Genomic DNA, 19,222 nt, shown 5'->3' on the forward strand with positions numbered 1-19,222 from the left:
TTAAATTTTCTTTCAGGCATCTTATTTATATCCATTTTGCTTTGGTCTCTAGCTGTGGTTTGGTCCTGTTCTTTCATTTGGGAGATTTTTCTCTGTCTTCTCATTTTGTTTGACTTTCTGTGTCTGTTTCTCAGTGTTAGAGAAGTCAGCTACTTACCTTACTCATAACAATAGTAGTCTTTGAAGAAGTATTATAGTGCCCTGTAGTGCAGGGTCCCTGTTCCCCAGGGTGTGTTGTAGGTGCTCTGCTGTTGAGTTCTGGAATCTTCTCCCTTCAGTCCAATTGTTTGCTGATGCTGTCTTTACCTATTGTGAGTAGCAAGGTGTGCAGTGGTCTACGTGTGAAACAATACCTGCCACTGCTGGAACTGTGGTCCTGCAAAACAAGCGGGTCAGGAGATGTGGTATTGGCAGGGTGGTCTTCTCGGGGAGGGACCCCACAGCACCACAACTCAGGGGAGCATGCCTGGGAAGGGCTGATCTGCCAAAGCACGTGTGGCGGGGCTCGGTTTGGTGTAAGCAATTTAAGTAGCATGTGGCCGCCCACACAGTGTTGGTTTCCGCAGGTGGCTGTTATTTATGCGGGGGAGCAGGGGAGAAAAATGTCACCTGCCAGCTCCTTTTTTCCTGGAGGGGTCTCCCCATGATACCTGTCTTTCTAGGCCCGTGCTCTGAGATGAGCAAATCTCTGTCCTTCTTGTCTGCCTGTGGCATTTTTCAAACTGCTGGTTCTACACTGCATCTGCATAGGCTGTCTTTCATCCTGTCTCTTTAAGATGAGGGACTCTGTTTCCTAACACCTTCTGGGCTTACCCAGAGCTGAGCATGCTGGTTTTTAAAATTCTAGGTTTTAAGTCCTGCTGGTTTTAAGAATCCATGCAATTTCAAAGGCAAATATGGAGATTCATCCTCCTAGTTAGTATGAAGATCTGTCTGCCTCTCTTCTCTGTGCCGCTGGCTCCTTCTCCGCTGCGGCAGGCTGCTGTCCCTTTTGCTCCCAGACTCTGTCTTCACTCTTTATACCTCCTTTGTTGTGGACTCTTCCCTACCCTTCGCTGTGGAGTGTGTTCTGGCATCCTTTGGGCTGTTTGCTGGGTTATTTCCACTGCTGTGGGTGTTACCTAGTTGTATCTGTTGGAGGAGCCGAGTTTAGGGTCCTCCTTCTCTGCCGTCTTCCCAGCCAACCTCTCCTATTAACTTTTTAGGGCCCTGGCACGTACCTTTCTTTGGTGGAAAGAGTTAACAATTAACCTTGATGTAAATTCTTCAGTTTGGCACTATCTGTATTTTACTAAAAAGTGATACTTCAAGGTTTTGTTTTGTGTTTCTACACGTGGCATCCTGGAGGAGAGTGTGTGTGGTGCAGTGGTAGAGGTAGCAGCCAATTGGAGAGTTGAGGAATGAGTGAGTTTGAGAAAATGGAGATGGAGAGCTGAAGCAGCACTTTACTACACACTAGAGGAAGAAGAGAGGAGTTCTTGGCGTTTTGCTTTTTGTTAGGGTTAGGCCTTTTGAAAGAAGTTAAAATTGGATCTCTGTGTTATATAATTTGTCCTTTTCTTAATCTTCCTAGCCTCCACCAGGCACTGTGAAAATGCCTAATGTACCCAGTACACAACCAGCAATAATGAAACCAACAGAGGAACATCCAACTTATACACAGATTGCAAAGGTTAGTTCATGTTATGTGTGTAAATTTGTTTTGGAAATTACAGTATCAACATCTTCAGAATAGAAGAATTTTTTTTTTAAAGATTTATTTATTTTGAGAGAGAATGAGAGAGAGAGAGTACATGAGAGGGGGGAGGGTTAGAGGGAGAAGCAGGCTCCTCGCTGAGGAGGGAGCCCGATGCGGGACTCGATCCCGGGACTCCAGGATTATGACCTGAGCCGAAGGCAGTTGCTTAACCAACTGAGCCACCCAGGCGCCCGGAAGAATTCTTTATATGTTGCCTTACTTAATTTTTTTTTTTTTTGCCTTACTTGGTTTTTTTTTTTTTTTTAAGATTTTATTTATTTGACAGAGACACAGTGAGAGAGGGAACACAAGCAGAGGGAGTGGGAGAGGGAGAAGCAGGCTTCCCACTGAGCAGGGAGCCGGACACAGGGCTCGATCCCAGGACTCTGGGATCATGACCTGTGCTGAAGGCAGACGCTTAACAGCTGAGCCACCCAGGTGCTCCTGCCTTATTTAATTTTTAACTTACTTTTGAGTGTGGGTTAGTTAGTCAACCCTATAATACAGTTCTTTTTCAGCTTATAATATTTACTTTATACTGTTATTAGCAGTTACTGAATTCATATATCCTCTTGAGGAACAATTTCTTTAGGGAAATTTTTGTTGCCTTTTGTTGGGTTTACTCTTTAATGCACAATGCTATTATAGTACCAATGATAAGATAATATAAACTATTGGAAAAGAGTTGTAATGGCTAAGCAAAGGACAGTGGTAGGAAGTAGCAGGTGGTAAAAATAGGAGAATAAAGGAGATGAATAGGATGCCTTGTATTACATAAAGGCAGATGGAGTTACAAACCAGAATTTCTTAATCATATCCTTCTTTCATCTCGTTGTCTTCTAAAATAGAAGATACTGTATATTCTTGAATTGGAAACCTTAGGCACCATTCAAACCAATTCTTAAGAGGCAATTCAGTTGTCATTTTCTCACTTTGTCTGTTTTGCCTCAGTTGTTCCCTTTGTTCTTCATTCTCATTTAGGCACAGAGGTTACCTTAATTTTATTTTCCCAATTAGGACTCTAACTACTCTTACTGAGAGAATTTTGTCCTGTTCTAAATGTCCCAATATTCTCGCTGATGGTTTTCATAACCAGAAAAACCCAAATCAGGGATTCCTAGGTGGCTCAGTCAGTTAAACATCTGCCTTCAGGTCAGGTCATGATCACAGGGTCCTGGGATCAAACCCCACTTCGGGCTCCATGCTCTGTGTGGAGCCTGCTTCTCCCTCTGCCTGCCGCTCCCCCTGCTTGTGCTCTTTTTCTCTCTCTGAAAAATAAATGAATAAAATCTTAAAAACAAACAAAAATCAGTCACGTATTTCCTTGTCTTCTGAAGATGTAACCTAGAGTGAATTCCTGTATTTTTTTTTAAGATTTTATTTATTTGAGAGAGAGAGACAGAGATAGCAACAGAGATAGAGAGATCACGAGTGGGGAGGAGAGGGAGAAGCAGGCTCCCCACTGAGCAGGGAGCCCCATGACCAACTGAGCCACCCAGGCACCCCTGAATTCCTGTATTTTGGAAGAGCATTTGAATTTAATTCTGACATTGTAGGACTCTTGATCTTGGGGTCCTGAGTTCAAGCCTCACATTGGATGTAGAGATGACTAAAAAGTAAATAAACTTAAAAAAAAGTTTCTGGCATTGTAGAGGGAGAGAGAGAGTAGAGAGCATAGGCATGTTATCGGATTTTCTAACTCTGACAACCTATTCATTCACTGATGTTTTGTTTGTTTGTTTGTTTAAGGAACATGCTTTGGCCCAAGCTGAGCTTCTTAAGCGCCAAGAAGAACTAGAAAGAAAAGCAGCAGAATTAGATCGTCGAGAACGAGAAATGCAAAATCTCAGTCAACATGGTAGTATCCAAAGAAGTTTGAAATAAAAATAACTTTTAAACACTTTAAATTATGCCTGTGCTAGCTCTAAGTCATTTGGTTTATGGATAAAGCCATGGCATTTTTTCCTGTTCTAGCAAGATCAGACAGGAGATTTCCTTCTTGTTACTCTGTAGCTCTCTGATCTTGGCTGATTTGCATAGTCTTTTGATAGATTATAACAGTGTTAGCCTTATCACACAGAAAGTGAATGTGAACATGATAATTTTGGGGTTTGGCCAGGAGCCTTTGATTCTGCACTTGGGCCCTCTTTGAGTCTATTGAAGCTTTAAGGGTGTGCCCTAAATTTGACTCTTACTTTTTGTTTATTACTGTTTCTAATTATGTGCCTTGTCCTCAGAAGTATAACATGCCTGTCAAATCATATTAAAAAAATGTGTGACATGACTTTGGGAAGCCTCAGGTTTCTCAGTGATACCACAGAAATAAGTACTGAATTGATCATTTGCTATGAAATCTATTTAGACTGTGACTACCAAAGGCCACTTCAAGGGTGTATCTTAGAGAAAGATAGCAGTGTCTGGCTAAGGGGTTAAAGAGCTAGATAAGTCATTGTTACTATGTCTAGGATAGTGATGGAATGACAGAGCTAGGTCAGCAATAATATACTGAACTATTTCTTCCTTATCTTAGATTGTGTAAGCCTAAGTCAGAGAACAACAAATACCATATGACTTCACTCATATGTGGAGTTTAAGAAACAAAACTAACAGTCATAGGGGGAAAAAGAGGCAAACCAAGGACAACTGTAGAGAACAAACTGATGGTTACCAGAGGGGAGGTGGGTGGGGTTGGGGTTTAAGGAGGGCACTTGCTGTGATGAGCATCAGGTATTGTATGGAAGTGTTGAACCACTATAATGTACCCCTGAGACTAGTATTACATTGTATGTTAACTAGGGAATTTAAAACTAAAAATGAAATTTATATATTCAAAGACTATTAAAAAAAAGTGTGTAAGCCTAGGGCCTTGTGAAGACACATTCATCCTTGGCCATTTTGTTGGCTTGCAACATCAGAGACCACATCTGTAAAAGGAGAAACTAAGGATTTATTTGAGATCAGTGTTTCTGAAATACCTGTAATAAAATCTATCCTATATCCTTAGTATTGACTAATATAAGTTATTTCTATGGGAGATATTTTAGTAAAGATAGTAACAAAGAGCGGGAAATTAAGAGTTAGACTTTTAGTATGTTACACATGTAAGTACTTATTATCTATTAACTCATTTAATTATAATTCCCTGAAGGGTGGTATAGTTATTATTCTCTTGTTATTTCTACTCTTAAATTTATGAAGAAATGTAAGATTTTATAGATGTCTTCAGATTTTACCAAGTCTTCAAGAGTTTAAGGTACCCAATGCCCTCTAGCCAAAAAATTGCTAGGCACTTCTTTTTTCAGATTCTAGTTCTTACTTTGCTATTCTCTGCTCCTCTCAAATAGTGTGAGACTTGTATGAGAAATGAATATGAAATTTGGAAAGAATTATAAATAGCACAGACATGGTGGGAAGAATCAGACATAGGTCATTCTTGTTTTCCACTGTAAAGTTTTCTTCACCTATACAAAGTATATAAAATCAAATTTTCAAAAATTGTGGCATATAATTTCTAAAATGAGAAGTGGCCTTTAGGTGTTGTGTTTACCTTGTTTTTAATGTTTAGACTTCTTGCTTTAATTTTAGTGTTTTTATTGCTCCCACTGCTTCCCAAGCCCTATTTTCTGTTTCATTTCTTTATAAAGACACATTTTCCCTCCTCATAATTTGAATTTATTTTTCCTCTAGGTTTTTGAAGGTGTTATAATTCCTTAGCTCCCTTCTCATGTTTCATATTTTCTCCTAGTTTCATGGTTTTCTTACATGGATATTTTTAATATTTTTTCAGACTTTGGGATTTCCAAATTTGATTCTTTGGTATTAGTTAATTGTGTGTTTCTTCATGGAGTTAACAGTAGAAAACTCAAAAGATTCAGAAGCTGTTCTTCCCTCTCGACATGGGCTAGGAATTATATTCAAACACTTAAGATGCTGAAGAGGAAATTGTAGATATTTTAAAAACTGCATGACCTTCACATGACAGCCAGACTCTTGGGACTTTGAGAAATAAGTCTGTTTTTAGGGTAGAGTCACAGGGTATGTCTTTGTGCTCTTTTTTTGTTTCTTGTATCTAGAAACCATTTATGTACATAAATGGTTCCTGCTAAACATTACATGACACTGGAAAAAATATTTTGCCATCTAATGTTTTCTAAAGTGAAACTCTGGGGAAAAAACCTTTTTTTTTTTTTTTTTTTTTAGGATTTATTTTTAAGTAATCTCTACACCCAACGCAGGACTTGAACCCACAGCACTAGATCCAACAGTCGTCACATGCTCTATCAACTGAGCCAGCCATGTGCCCCTACTTTGGGGGAAAAAAAATTTTTTTTTTTTTTTAAAGATTTGATTTATTTGACAGAGAAAGGGAACACAAGCAGGGGGAGTGGGAGAGGGAGAAGCAGGCTTCCCGCGGAGCAGGGAATCAGATGTGGGGCTTCATCCCAGGATCCTGGGATCATAACCTGAGCCAAAGGCAGACACTTAACAAGTGAGCCATCCAGGCGCCCCCTTTGGGAAAATTTTTAAAAATACAAAGCTTGGCTTTCAAAGCTGTACCAATATAGGAATGTAGAGATGCAGCATTCGATTTATAAAACATCTATTAAAAGAACAAATTATGTTATTTATTATGAAACCAAAAATAAGAATAGCACATCTTGGTCCTAATATAATTTTTTTTTTTTAAATTTGCAGGCAGAAAAAATAATTGGCCACCTCTCCCTGGCAATTTTCCCGTGGGACCTTGTTTTTATCAGGATTTTTCTGTAGACATTCCTGTAGAATTCCAGAAGACAGTAAAGATTATGTACTACTTGTGGATGTGTGAGTATAAAATAAATTGTATATTCAACAGAGTTTATGTTTTATTGTCAAAAACCACCCTTTTTGGAATTCAGATATTAAGGATAGTATCACAAATAGGTTTTTTGGTATAGCTCTTAATTTTCAGAGTGAAACATATTTAGGTATTGCAAAATTATACTGTATGTGACAATCTAAACTGAAAGCATATATGAAAGCATATATGAGAACTGGCATTCTTTTGAGGAAAGGACTTCTCTGTCACATATATAGTATTTTTTTGAGGAAAAAGGAATAGTTGTAAAATACTATCTAGGTAATACTTGTTTTGAAAAAATTATATGAAATGAAGGCTGTTTGAAGCATTATGACTTTTTAAAAGGGCCATAAAATATTATTATAATTTTTATTAGAGCTTTGAGCACAATTTACTTTTCATTTTCAAGTGGTTGATAAGTACTTTTATTATCGGAAGTCATAGTTAATGTAGGATATTTTACTAAATAGAACATTAGGACATATATTTAGGCTGTGGTGCTTGCGTTGTGTTGAGTATAATTACAACTCATGTAATAATTAAAGTAAAATGTCAAGCTGTTAACAGTTTGTTCTAGGTACACAGAATTTCCACTTATTCTCTGTTTCACTTTTATTGCAAACAGTAGTCTCAGTCCCTTTTAATGTTACTATGTTAGTAGGAGAGGTGTAGCTGTCATGACTTCTCACCTGCATAACTGCTGGGTTTAGTGGAGGTTTTGTAGTGTACATTCTTGATGGAGGAAATTTATGTGTGTTACTGTATAATTATAAAAAAGCCGTTTTTTCCCCTTCCTAAATAAATGAGACAGTTTTCCTCAAAATCTTTTCAGAGCATTCTTCACATATGTGAAGTTACTTTAGAATGTGAGTAGTGATCCCTTATGGATAGTACATTCTTAACTCTTTAGTTATTCTTTGAGATTTTGTTGTTGATCTAGTATCTTGCTAAATCTCCAGTGTAGGCAGTATTATATACTTTTAACATTAAAGCTTTTGATTTTATATATGTCATGTAAACAACCCATATATTTTATTTAATCAATATATAATATATGCATGTATATAGTAATTATTTTTTAATGGGCAGACCTGGCCTAACATTTTAAGTATAAGTTCTTTGACCTAGTGGAAAAACATATTTTGGATGGCGGAGATAGAGGGTTGGAAGAAAATTCTACAAGGAATTTAGTAAATAGAGATTGAATGGGAAAGGTGATTAATTTTAATTGAATGGCTACTTTACTAGTACTAATTGTTTCAAAGTAGGTCTGTTTTGTTTTATAAATATGTAACTTTCTGAGGTTTTTAGAATACAGTTTTTCTAAATCCTGTTGAGTTGACAAATCTCTTATTTAAAGTATTTAAAGAGGTCTCAATATTTAAGGAAGCATTACCTGGAATAAAGTAAGATCTAGTACCAGCTCAGTGATGTTTCTAAATTTCACTTTTAATAAGTCACTTTCAAGAAGTGTCAGCCTGTTAATGATTTCAGAGCTGACGAGTGCTTTCATACTGTAGTAAAAGTTATAATGAAAGAGAATATTTATTGAGGATTTATTTGTGCCAGGCATAGTACTAATCACTTTATATACATGATGTTATTAAATCCTAACTACACTATGAAGCAGGTATTATATTACCTAAGATAAGGAAACCAAAGCTTAGAGAATTGGAGTAACTTGTTCAAGACTACACAACAATTAGGATTGGAGTTGGATAGCTTGACTCCAGAGCCAAGAGTCTAGATTTCCATGTTGTGCAACCTACAAAGTACCAAAATGAAGAAGTAATTTATGTTTTAAACCCAAATAAGATGAAGATATACTTTCAAAGGTACCTTACTTGAAATAAATATTTTACTCTATAAAGGAACTGAAGCAATTAGAACTATCACTGTGAAATGAATCTTAACCTCTTTGAGTATATTCTTAAAAAAAGGGAAAACAAGCCATTTAAAGATCAATTAGTGAAGAAGATAATTATACTGTTTAAAATCTGTCTATGTTAGGTGTCTGTGTTATAATGCAGAGCTTATCAAGAAGAATATTGTAGTGATAGTTACAAATTTAGGTCCACTAATAACAGATTTAAGTGCTTAAAAAAGCATATGGAAATTTTCTATGAAGTTGAATCACTCAACTTAAAAACTTACAAATCATGTAAACAAAATACCCTAAAAGTTTCTTAGTGTTATATGTACACCTAGAATCCACGAAGTGGATTGGAATGGGATTGAAATTAGCAACAGAGAATCATGTGTTTCACATTACCTTGCCTTTCTGTATATTTTTTGATCTGTGTATAAGTGGATTATTTAGTAAGTAGGCCTGGACATTTTACTTTTCTTTGGGGTACAAATAAATGACTTGTTGATCATGGTTTTTGGTTACTCTGAAAACATTTAGAAAGAAATTTTAATAGATTACACAAAATTAAATTGAAATTTTTATCAATAATTGGAAGAATTTTTAATGAAACTTAAATACACATATCCATATTTTCTTAGGCAAATTAGGAGATAAACCTTTAAAAATTCTCTTAAGGTTGAAATTTGAATTGTAATGTGAATATATAAAACTTTTTTAGGCAGTTGGATGATATTTAATGTTAAAAAATAGTAACTTTCTATTTCATGGTCTTTTGAAATCTGTTTTTAAGCCATTGACAAAAACTTTTATTTTGAGACAGAAGATTGTGAGTAAATTTATTAGTAAGCTAGCTTTTGTGAGAGTTAGAACTCCTAATGGTAACAAAGTTAATAAGAAAGAGTCTTCTTTGTGTAATAGAATGGAATGGAGTTTTAAATGTGGAAGAGCTCCTGTATTTCTGTAGCTGAAAAATTGAAATGTAGAGGTTGATTAGCTCAATAGTATATCTGTATAACCCAGATGTTTTCACTCTTCCTCTAGTGCCCTTTTCTTACTCTAGAGTTTGTATATTTAGCTAGTCATTTAAGCAAATATAGAGGCACCCTATAATGTATGTCTTTATCTTGTTTTGTTAATTACTATTTTTATTTAAGTTGAAAAGATTTTAAAGTTTTTAAGGTAAGTTGAGATTTTTGTATTTGGATTTACTAGGTTTTTCATTTATTTTTAATTCAAGTAGTAGTTTGTTGGTATATTTTTCTTGTATTAATTTACATTGAACATTATTTTAACTTTTGAAAAAAAATTATTTCTTTTAATTCAGCTTGTGAATAAACTTCTTAAAAATCTTTTTTAAAAGTTATTAATTATAATGGGTAAATGTAGTTCTTTAGGATCAAAGTATAGTTAGATGGTACTCGGATTTTTTGTTTTAGGTCTTTCTGGATATGTAATTATTAACAACATATGAAGAGTTTTCCATTAACTGTGTTAATTAAAAGAAAGATCTGCCACAGCAGCTGAAATTCATTATTTCCTTTCTTTAAAAGTAAATTTAATCCTCTACCAAAACACCATATTTATCCCAGCATTTTAAAAAATGATAACCCTATGAAGAATATTCCCGAGAGATTGACTATACAGTCCCTGAAATTGCTACTGTATTGTTATTTTTAGTTCAGTGATTCTAATTAATTGCTTAAAAATGTTACAGTGAGATTGTACAGGGCACTTCTCCAGTTTTCTTCTCCTTGTATAGTCTACTCTGGGAGGAGTCTGCAGGCCTACTCTGTAAAAATGTAATTCAGAGTGTAGGATCTTTTTCCTCCAAAGTCCTGGTTCTTTCCCTGGCGGGGCCTTGGATCAGAAAGGCATATCACGTGTTTCCTTCTCAAGGAAGAATCCCTTAAGGCAGTGTTTCTCTGGTAATTGCCCATCAGGAGAGGGTCAGAAGAATTGTTCCCAAACATTACATATAGTAGGACTCTTTTTCCTGTATATACTGTTTTCAAATCAAATGTGTAAGAAACAGCGATGTTTTTTGAAAGATCCTAACTAGAAACAAGGGATGGAATACATTTGCTCTAAGAAAGAATTTTTTCATTTACAATTTTTGTTGAATGAATTCATAAATTGAATGTAAACATTTCTATTTTGTTTTTTGATTCCACAGTCCACGCTGTAACACTCTTTCTAAATATCTTCGGATGCTTGGCTTGGTTTTGTGTTGATCCTACAAGAGGGGTTGATTTTGGATTGAGTATCCTGTGGTTCTTGCTTTTTACTCCTTGTTCATTTGTCTGTTGGTACAGACCACTTTACGGAGCTTTCAGGTAAAATGTGTGTACTTTGAAATATACTCTTTAAAACCTGTGAAGTAAATAATTGGTAATTAACCTTAAGGGGAAAATTGACATTTTCACTAAAATTTTTTATTGTGTAACATATATTCTGATAAATTCATATGTAATATGCCTTTGTAGTAATTAGGTTTTGTAAGTCACAAAATCTCTTTCTTTTCTCCCACTTGAGAAGATCAAACATGAAAATAAATAAATGACAATAGTCTTATATCTTAATATTTGTAGAATATTATATTTCATATGATACACTTGACATTAAAGAAAATTTTGCTCTTCATTCCCCTTCAAAAAAAAGTCACAAATGGTGATTAAAGTCTAATTCTTAAATGAACCTAGGTAAGGTCAGTATACCTATGATATTTAAAGTGAGTCATTTTTACCTAGCAAGCTAATTATTTTCTATGTAAATTCATTTTTGGCTTTTCAAAAGTTCTCACATTTGAGAACCATTAAGATTATAAGGTTATAATATTTTGCATGATATATTTTAATCGGTGGTTAGGATTAATATTTCCTAAATGCATGTTCTGTGAGGTATTAATAAATGTTGACAAAAAAGGGACTCATTAACTTAGGTTTGGGAAAAGCTGGATAATAAAGTTAAATTTCTTCGCTTCAGGATTTCTTAGACTCTTTTAAGAACCTAGTGTGATTTGTGATTTGACTATGAAAGCATTATTTTTTTGTGGAACACCTTGTTGAACTATTGCTTTAAATAAATGTTGGGAAGTGCTGATTTAGATAATAGTTCTCTACGACTCCATATATGCAACATTTATCAACTTATTTTTGAGTAAACTTATTTGTGAGTAATGAACTTTTTTTAGCTCTCATGAGTGAGGGGGGCAGCATTACTAGGAAACAGGTATGTATGGTGCAGATGTTATATTGGGGAAATTAGAGGGCCACATTCAGTTGTTGTTGTTGTTTTTTCCATTTCAACATAGAATTTCTTTGCTTAACCACAGTTTATATTCCTTCATTGTGGAATTAGAAACCCAGATATGTAAACAGATAAAAAAAAAAAACAAACCCAGACGGAAAAGGAATAAGATGAGGGAATTTGGGGAGAAAAGGGGTCATTCAACAGAAAACTAAATTGGTTAGAATTGGAATGAAGGGAAGAAAATGGATGGACGAAGGAAAGAATCTTTGAATATATTAGAATATGGAGGTTAGTTATCAAGGAATCGGGAGAGGTGCCTCCTCTGGATGTGGCTTGGAGAGGAATAAAAAGGACCTATTTACTCTTTCCATGACCTAGGAAGAGAGTTACTGCTGCTCTTTTCCTTGTTATCTAAGCCTGGCTCACAAGGTTTTTTAATTTTTTGACACTTGGCTTTGGCTTCTGCCTGCCTACTTCCATCATGCTACTAATATATTTGTAATGATGCCAGTGGGTAGGATTAGGGTTGTTTTTGAGACTTTAAAAGTGACATGAGGAGGTGCCTGGGTGGCTCAGTTGGTTAAGCGTCTGCCTTCACCTCAGGTCATGATCTTGGGATCGAGCCCTACTTTGGGCTACCTGCTGGGTGGGGAGCCTGCTTCTCTCTCTGCATCTACCCCTCCCCCTCCCCCTGCTCGTGGGTGCGCACTCTCTCTCTTACATGCGCTCTCTTTAAATAAATAAATAAATAAAATCTGAAAAAAAAATAAGTGACACGAGACTAATGACTTTGGATTTTAAACCTTCTATGACTAATGTAGCGAAAACAAACTACTAAAAACCAGCTTTCTGCCTTTTATTACTTGAAGTCATTTGCTTCCTTTTATTTCCTTTCTTTGCCAGTTGAAATAAAAATGCTTTGTGGAACATTTTTACTTCTGTCATTATTAATATGTAAGGCTAAGTTCTTAGCTTCATCTCAGTCCTTTAGAGTTTATCCCAAATATGTTAATTATCTGGGTTTCCCTGTTCAGAGCAGAACTGAGAGGAATAATATTTAATGGGGAAAGTTGAAATTAAAGTATTTTACATCATTACTATACCTTCTCAGTATGTAACTTCGGCATTTCTTTCATCCACATTGCCACGTGTCTTTCCTGCTGTATCTAGTAGTTTGTTAAACCTGTATTGATGGCAGCTTTTTCCTTTAAATATGAAAATCTCAAACACAGATACATTGGATGTGATTCTTGATATTAAATATAGGGCTTTAAATAGTCTTAATCACATAAATGCTTTATTTTATTTTATTTTTTATTTATTTTTTTAAAGATTTTATTTATTTATTTGACAGAGAGAGAATGAGAGATAGAGAGCACGAGAGGGAAGAGGGTCAGAGGGAGAAGCAGACTCCCTGCCGAGCAGGGTGCCGGATGCAGGACTTGATCCCGGGACTGCAGGATCATGACCTGAGCCGAAGGCAGTCGCCCAACCAACCAAGCCACCCAGGCGCCCATAAATGCTTTATTTTAGATCAGTTTTGATAGGGATTACTGCCTTTGAGAAAGGGCAGAATCAGGATATGCAGTGTTTCATATTTTGTTTCAAGACTGATTAAGAAATGAAAACAAGTTTCTGAACATACTTTGTAAGTCAGTAGAAAATGGGTAGCTACAAACTTTTAGGCCAGGTTCACTGGTTTCTTGAGAGAAGTTGTTATTGAAAGCATTTAGTTTTTATTAATCAGATGCTGCAGTGAAGCTAATATGCTTTTTAAAAGTTTTCAGGGTTTTTTTTTGTTTTAAGATTTACTTATTTATTTTAGAGCGAGAGCGCACAAGCAGAGGGAAGGGCAGAGGGAGAGAGGCAGCCACCTAGTTGCCCCTAAAAGTTTTCAGGTTTTACTCTTCTCTGGCTAATGGTATATTTGCCTCTTCTGCCATAAGATTATTTAAATATCTCCTGAATTTTATTTCTCAGGTTTCCCCCTAGAAGTGAAGAAAAGACTAGTAAGCAATAAGGCTCACCTTGGGTGGCTCAGTTGGTTAAGCGTCTGACTCTTGATATTGGCTCAGATCATAATCTCAGGGTTGTGAGATCAAGCCCTGCCTCCAGCTCACAGCTCACTCCCTGGGCATGGAACTTGCTTAAGATTTTTTCTCTCCCTCTTCCTCTGCCCTCCCCCCACTTAAAAAAAGGAATAGTAAGCAGTAAGAAAAACATGGCAAGGATTGATTTTAGAATAAACTAGTCATTGCAAACATAGAAGTTAGGGGCATTAGGTTTGAGAATGTGATCAGATTTTTCTTTTTTTTAGTTCAGTGAATTTATTTTTTTCTTGTGGATGGTGGTAATTTCAAGTTTCTAGAGTAGCTGTTAGCTCTGTGGTGGAGTGCTAAAAATAACTAGAGGACATATCAGGAAGCCTTTATTTCTAGAATACAATAGAAACGTACCTTAGTCATTTGGAGTTGCATTTTTAATTGCCATATGTGGTTTATCTCTTTTGCCTCTGGCTCACAGGGTAAAAGTAAATAAATTTAGTATTCAAATTCCTTTTTGAAGGTTAACAGGTAACTTTGTTATTAAGAATTTGTTGTAATTTGCTCAATAATATGGCTGAATAAACCTTTTTTTATATTAACTCTAATCTGAGAAGAAAAATATAATTGTTTTAACTGAATTATACAATGCCTTTTTAGATTGAATTAAAGTATTTGGTAGTACTTTTAAAGCCCAGTGGAAAATTTAAATCTACATTTAAGTGATTGTATCTAGTAATCACATATAACACATCATAATAATTACACATAATTTTAAAATGTGATAAAGGTAGAATATTTAGCAATAATCATTTTTTAATTAGTTATTATGCATGAGAAGTTGGTTTTCCAGTGTCATCTGGGTTTCTATTTTAGTATTTTATTTGCATGCTCATTATTGAGTTCACTGGATTCTTTCAGGGGGACATAAATATTAAGATAAATAACTTATATTATCCAACTGCTTTACAATAATGAAGTATCCTAAGGTTAAATGAATCACTCATTGAATAATGACCATATACTAAGCTGGAGATACAAAGAAGACATGGTACTTGCCCTTAGAAATGTATAATTGATTTGAAAGTAGGCATTTCTGAAGCTTTGGCTAGTAAAATTTATATATAAAAATTGGGTGATATTCAGGCACCCCCAGAATATTTGAATTCCAAAGGAATTTAATATTGGTGACATACCTTGTGTTATATCTCAAGATATAAGATCAGTTATCTTCAAATTAGTCTTCTTGGATTACCTTTTTGAGGATATCAGTTTTTGATAAATATTTTTCTCTGAAATCAGGGGGTGAAAAACCCTGTTCTTATTGGCACCATTGAAATATCAGAATGTTCATGAAAAAGATGGTTTCAAACTGTGTAAAATACTGTACTGTATGACTTATCTTAGTTTTCCACCAAGAAACTGGTTTTACTGTTATACTTACAGGACTTTGTCCTTCATAAGGTTATCCGTCCACCTGAATCTGAAGGTCAATGTAGAGAAGTTTCAGGTATATGTGTTTTTAAAAGTTAAGTTTAATAGCTATCAAAATTAAATCTGGACTTGTCATTTTGTCATTTACATATTTTAAAAAGATTGTAACTCTGATCTTAATTTTATGCTTCCACAAATGACTAAGCATTATGTAAATACTTTAAGATAATAGGTCATTATTAATGAGGCAGTGTTTTGTTGAAAAAGCTTACTTATTGGAAATATACTGAAAAAGTGTAAGAATCCTGGCTTCTCTGCTTAAAAGTATTGAGCTCCTAGGAAAATGCAGTATAAAACTTTAGTGCCTCAGTTTGTTGAATGTAAATGGGATAATATTTGCAGAGTTGATAAAAGGATTAGAGATAATATATGCAAAATACTAGGTTTTATAGGTTGTCAAAAAATGGTAGCTGGAATTAATGTTTTATTTTTGTGTTAGGTTTTATTATTTACTTCTGATCCATAAAACTGTTCCTTGTAAGAAATCATCCTTTGCTGCTTTTAGTTCATTGTCCTCTGGTGCCTCAGTCTGAGCTAGAGGAAATCATAATTTATACTAGGGTGTATGTAGGTCCTTGTGTTGAGAGATAAAAATAAACTTAAAAAAAATCTAGTATGACAATCTAGTCTTTTAATTGGAGTTTTTTGTTTATATTTAATATAATTACTTATTTACATGGATTTATATCTGCCTCCTATTTTCTTGAAGAGGAATAATTCTTATATTTAATTATGAAAAATTTCAAAAAAATAGCAAAGTTGAAAGAATTTTATATCGAACACCATATATACACCATCTAGATTCTGTCACTAACATATGGATGCATTACAGGGTAAGTTGTAGACATTAGTAACTAAACTCAGTATTTGTTTACTGTTTTGGTTTGTTCTTGTGTGTTTTTAATTTTTTATTTATTTTTTAAAAGATTTTATTTATTTATTTAATTGACAGAGAGCGAGAGAGGGAACACAAGCAGGGGGAGTGGGAGAGGGAGAAGCAGGCTCCCCGCTGAGCAGGGAGCCCGATGCGGGGCTCAATCCCAGGACCCCAGGACCATGACCTGAGCCGAAGGCAGACGCTTAACGACTGAGCCACCCAGGTGCCCCGTGTGTGTTTTTTTTTAAATGTAAAATCTGAATTCACAAACCCTATCAAGATACAGTATATTATTACCTCACCCAAGAAAATTTCTCAGGGCCCCTTTACTTGAATCCCCTTTCCCACTCCTCCAGAGGCTACTGTAAATAGTTTGTTTTTTTGTCATTGGAGTTTTTTTTTTTTAATTTAAATTCAATTAACTATAATGTATTATTGGTTTTAGAGATACAGGACTGTAATTCATCAGTTTTATATAATAACCAGTGCCCATTACATCTCGTGCCCTCCTTAATGTCTGTCACCCAGTTACTCCCTCCCCTCCAGCATCCCTTAGTTTGTTTTGTATGAGTAAGTCTCTTATTGTTTGTCTCCCTCTCTGGTTTCATTTTGTTTTATTTTTTCTTCTCTTCCCCTATGATATTCTGTTTTGTTTCTTATATTCCACATATGAGTGAGATCATATGATAATTGTCTTTCTCTGATTGATTTATTTCACTTAGCATAATACCCTCTAGTTCCATCCATGTCGTTGCAAATGGCAAGATTTCATTTTTTTTATGGCTGCCTAATATTCCAGTGTGTGTGTGTGTGTGTGTGTGTGTGTGTGTGTGTGTGTGTGTACACACCACATCTTCTTTATGCACTCATCTGTTGATGGACATCTGGGCTCTTTCTGTAGTTTGGCTATTGTGGACATTGCTGCTGTAAACATTGGGGTTCAGGTGCCCCTTCGGATCACTGTTTGTATCTTTGGGGTAAATACCCAGTAGTGCAATTGCTGGGTCATAGAGTAGCTCTATTTTCAACTTTTTGAGGAACCTCCATACTGTTCTCCAGAGTTCTGCCTTGTATTTATATGTAGTGCTTGCTGTATAAAACATATCTGTTATATACCTTTTTCTTTCTTTGCCTTTTAGATCAATAAGTTCTGTTTTTTTAAATATAGTTTACTTTTTCTCTCTCTTTTTTAAATTTATTAGAGCGTGCTCAAGTGTGAGCAGGAGGAGCTGAGATAGGTAGAGAGAGAGAGAGAGAGAATCTCCAGCAGATTCCCTGCTGAGCTCAGAGCCTGACTCGGGGCTCAATTCCACATCCCCGAGATCATGACCGGAGCTGAAATCAGGATCAGTCACCTAACCAACTGAGCCACCCAAGCGCCCCTGTGGTTCATTTGTTTTTATATAGGTCTGCTGGCAATGAATTCTCTCTGATTTATTATTTTGTTTCCAAATATATTCATTTCACATTGATTTTTTTAGCTTTTTTGAGGTATAATTGGCAAAATTATACTTAAATTGTATAACGTGATGATTTCATAGTCATACATGTTATGAGAGAATTCCCACATTTGGGTTAACACATCCATCACCTCACATATTTACCTTTTTCTTTTGTTGTTGAGAACTCTTAAGATTTACCCTCTTGGGGTGCCTGGGTGGCTCAATTGTTAAGCATCTGCCTTCGGCTCAGGTCATGGTCCCAGGGTCCTGGGATCAAGTCCCACATCGGGCTCCCTGCTCAGAGGGGAACCTGCTTCTCCTTCTCCCCCTGCTTGTGTTCCCTCACTCACTGTCTCTCTCTCTCTCTGTCAAAATAAATAAATATTTAAAAAAAAAAAAAGATCTACCCTCTTGGCAAATTTCAATTATATAGTACAGTATTAACTATAGTCATTATACACTACATTAGATCCTTAGACCTTCCTGATTTTATAACTAAAAATTCATACCTTTTAATCAATATCTACCATTTCCCCCATCCCCTGGCAACCACCATTCTATTCTGTTTCTGTGAGTTCAACTTTTTTTTTTTCTAGATCCCCATATAAGTGATACCATTATTTGTCATTCTCTATCTGGCTTAGTCCATTTAGCATAATGCTGTCCCAAGTTCATGCATATAGTCCCAAATGGCAGAATTTCCTTCTAATGTTGAGTAGTACTCTATTGTATATAAACCATTCTTTTCATCGTTGGCCATTTAGATTGTTTCCATACCTTAGCCGTTGTGAATAATGCTGCAATGAACATAGGATTACAGATGTTTTTTTGAGATAATGATTCTGCTATCTTTGGATGAATGGCCTGAAGTAGATTTGCTAGATCATATAGTAGTTATATTTTTAATTTGTTGAGGAACCTCCATACTGCTATCCATAGTGACTGCATCAATTTACATTCCCACCAACAGTGCACAGCTCTTTATCCTTGTCAACACTTGTTATTTCTTATCTTTTTGATAATAGCCATTTTAACAGGTGAGAGGTGATAAATGATTGTGGCTTTAATTTGCATTTCCCTGATGATTAGTGATGTTGAACACTTTTTCATCTACTTGTTGGTCATCTGTGTGTCTTTGGAAAAATGTCTATTTAGATTTTTTTTTAAATATTTATTTGACAGAGAGTGTGTGAGAGAGCACAAGTAGGGGGAGCAGCAGAGGGAGAGGGAGAAGCAGGCTCCCCGCTGAGCAGAAAGCCCAACATGGGGCTCGATCCCAGGACCCTGGGATCATGACCTGAGCCGAAGGCAGACGCTTAACCCACTGAGCCATCCAGGTGCCCCTGTCTCTTCAGATCTTAGGCCCATTATTTTTTAATTGGATTTTCTTTTTTTTTGCTGTTAAGTTGTATCAGTTCTTTGTATATATTGGATATTAATCTTTTACAAGATAAATTATTTGCAAATATTTTCTCCCATCCAGTAGGTTGCCTTTTCTTTGCTGTGCCAAAGCTTTTTATTTGTTGTAGTACCACTTGTTGATTTTTGCTTTTGTCACTTTTGCTTTTAGTGTCAAATCCAAATAATCAGTGCCAAGAATGATGTCAGGGGGTTTACCACGTATGTTTTCTTATATGAGTTTTATGGTTTCAGGTGTTTAATTCAAGTCT

The 19,222-nt window shown here is 35.5% G+C and overlaps 1 protein-coding gene across 2 annotated transcripts in view; it reads left to right on the plus strand.

Annotated features, from left to right (window-relative positions):
• The window catches only part of SCAMP1 (secretory carrier membrane protein 1), a 114,482-nt gene that overhangs the window by 50,095 nt on the left and 45,165 nt on the right, over positions 1–19,222 (plus strand). For both annotated transcript variants that reach the window (XM_027606066.2, XM_027606067.1), the window contains exons 3-6: positions 1,574–1,672; positions 3,488–3,596; positions 6,434–6,562; positions 10,622–10,781. In XM_027606066.2, coding sequence (XP_027461867.1) covers positions 1,574–1,672; positions 3,488–3,596; positions 6,434–6,562; positions 10,622–10,781 — 497 coding nt within the window. The remainder of the gene's footprint in view (positions 1–1,573; positions 1,673–3,487; positions 3,597–6,433; positions 6,563–10,621; positions 10,782–19,222) is intronic.

This window comes from Zalophus californianus, chromosome 5 (genome assembly GCF_009762305.2).
Source record: "Zalophus californianus isolate mZalCal1 chromosome 5, mZalCal1.pri.v2, whole genome shotgun sequence".
NCBI classification, from domain to species: Eukaryota; Metazoa; Chordata; class Mammalia; order Carnivora; family Otariidae; genus Zalophus; species Zalophus californianus.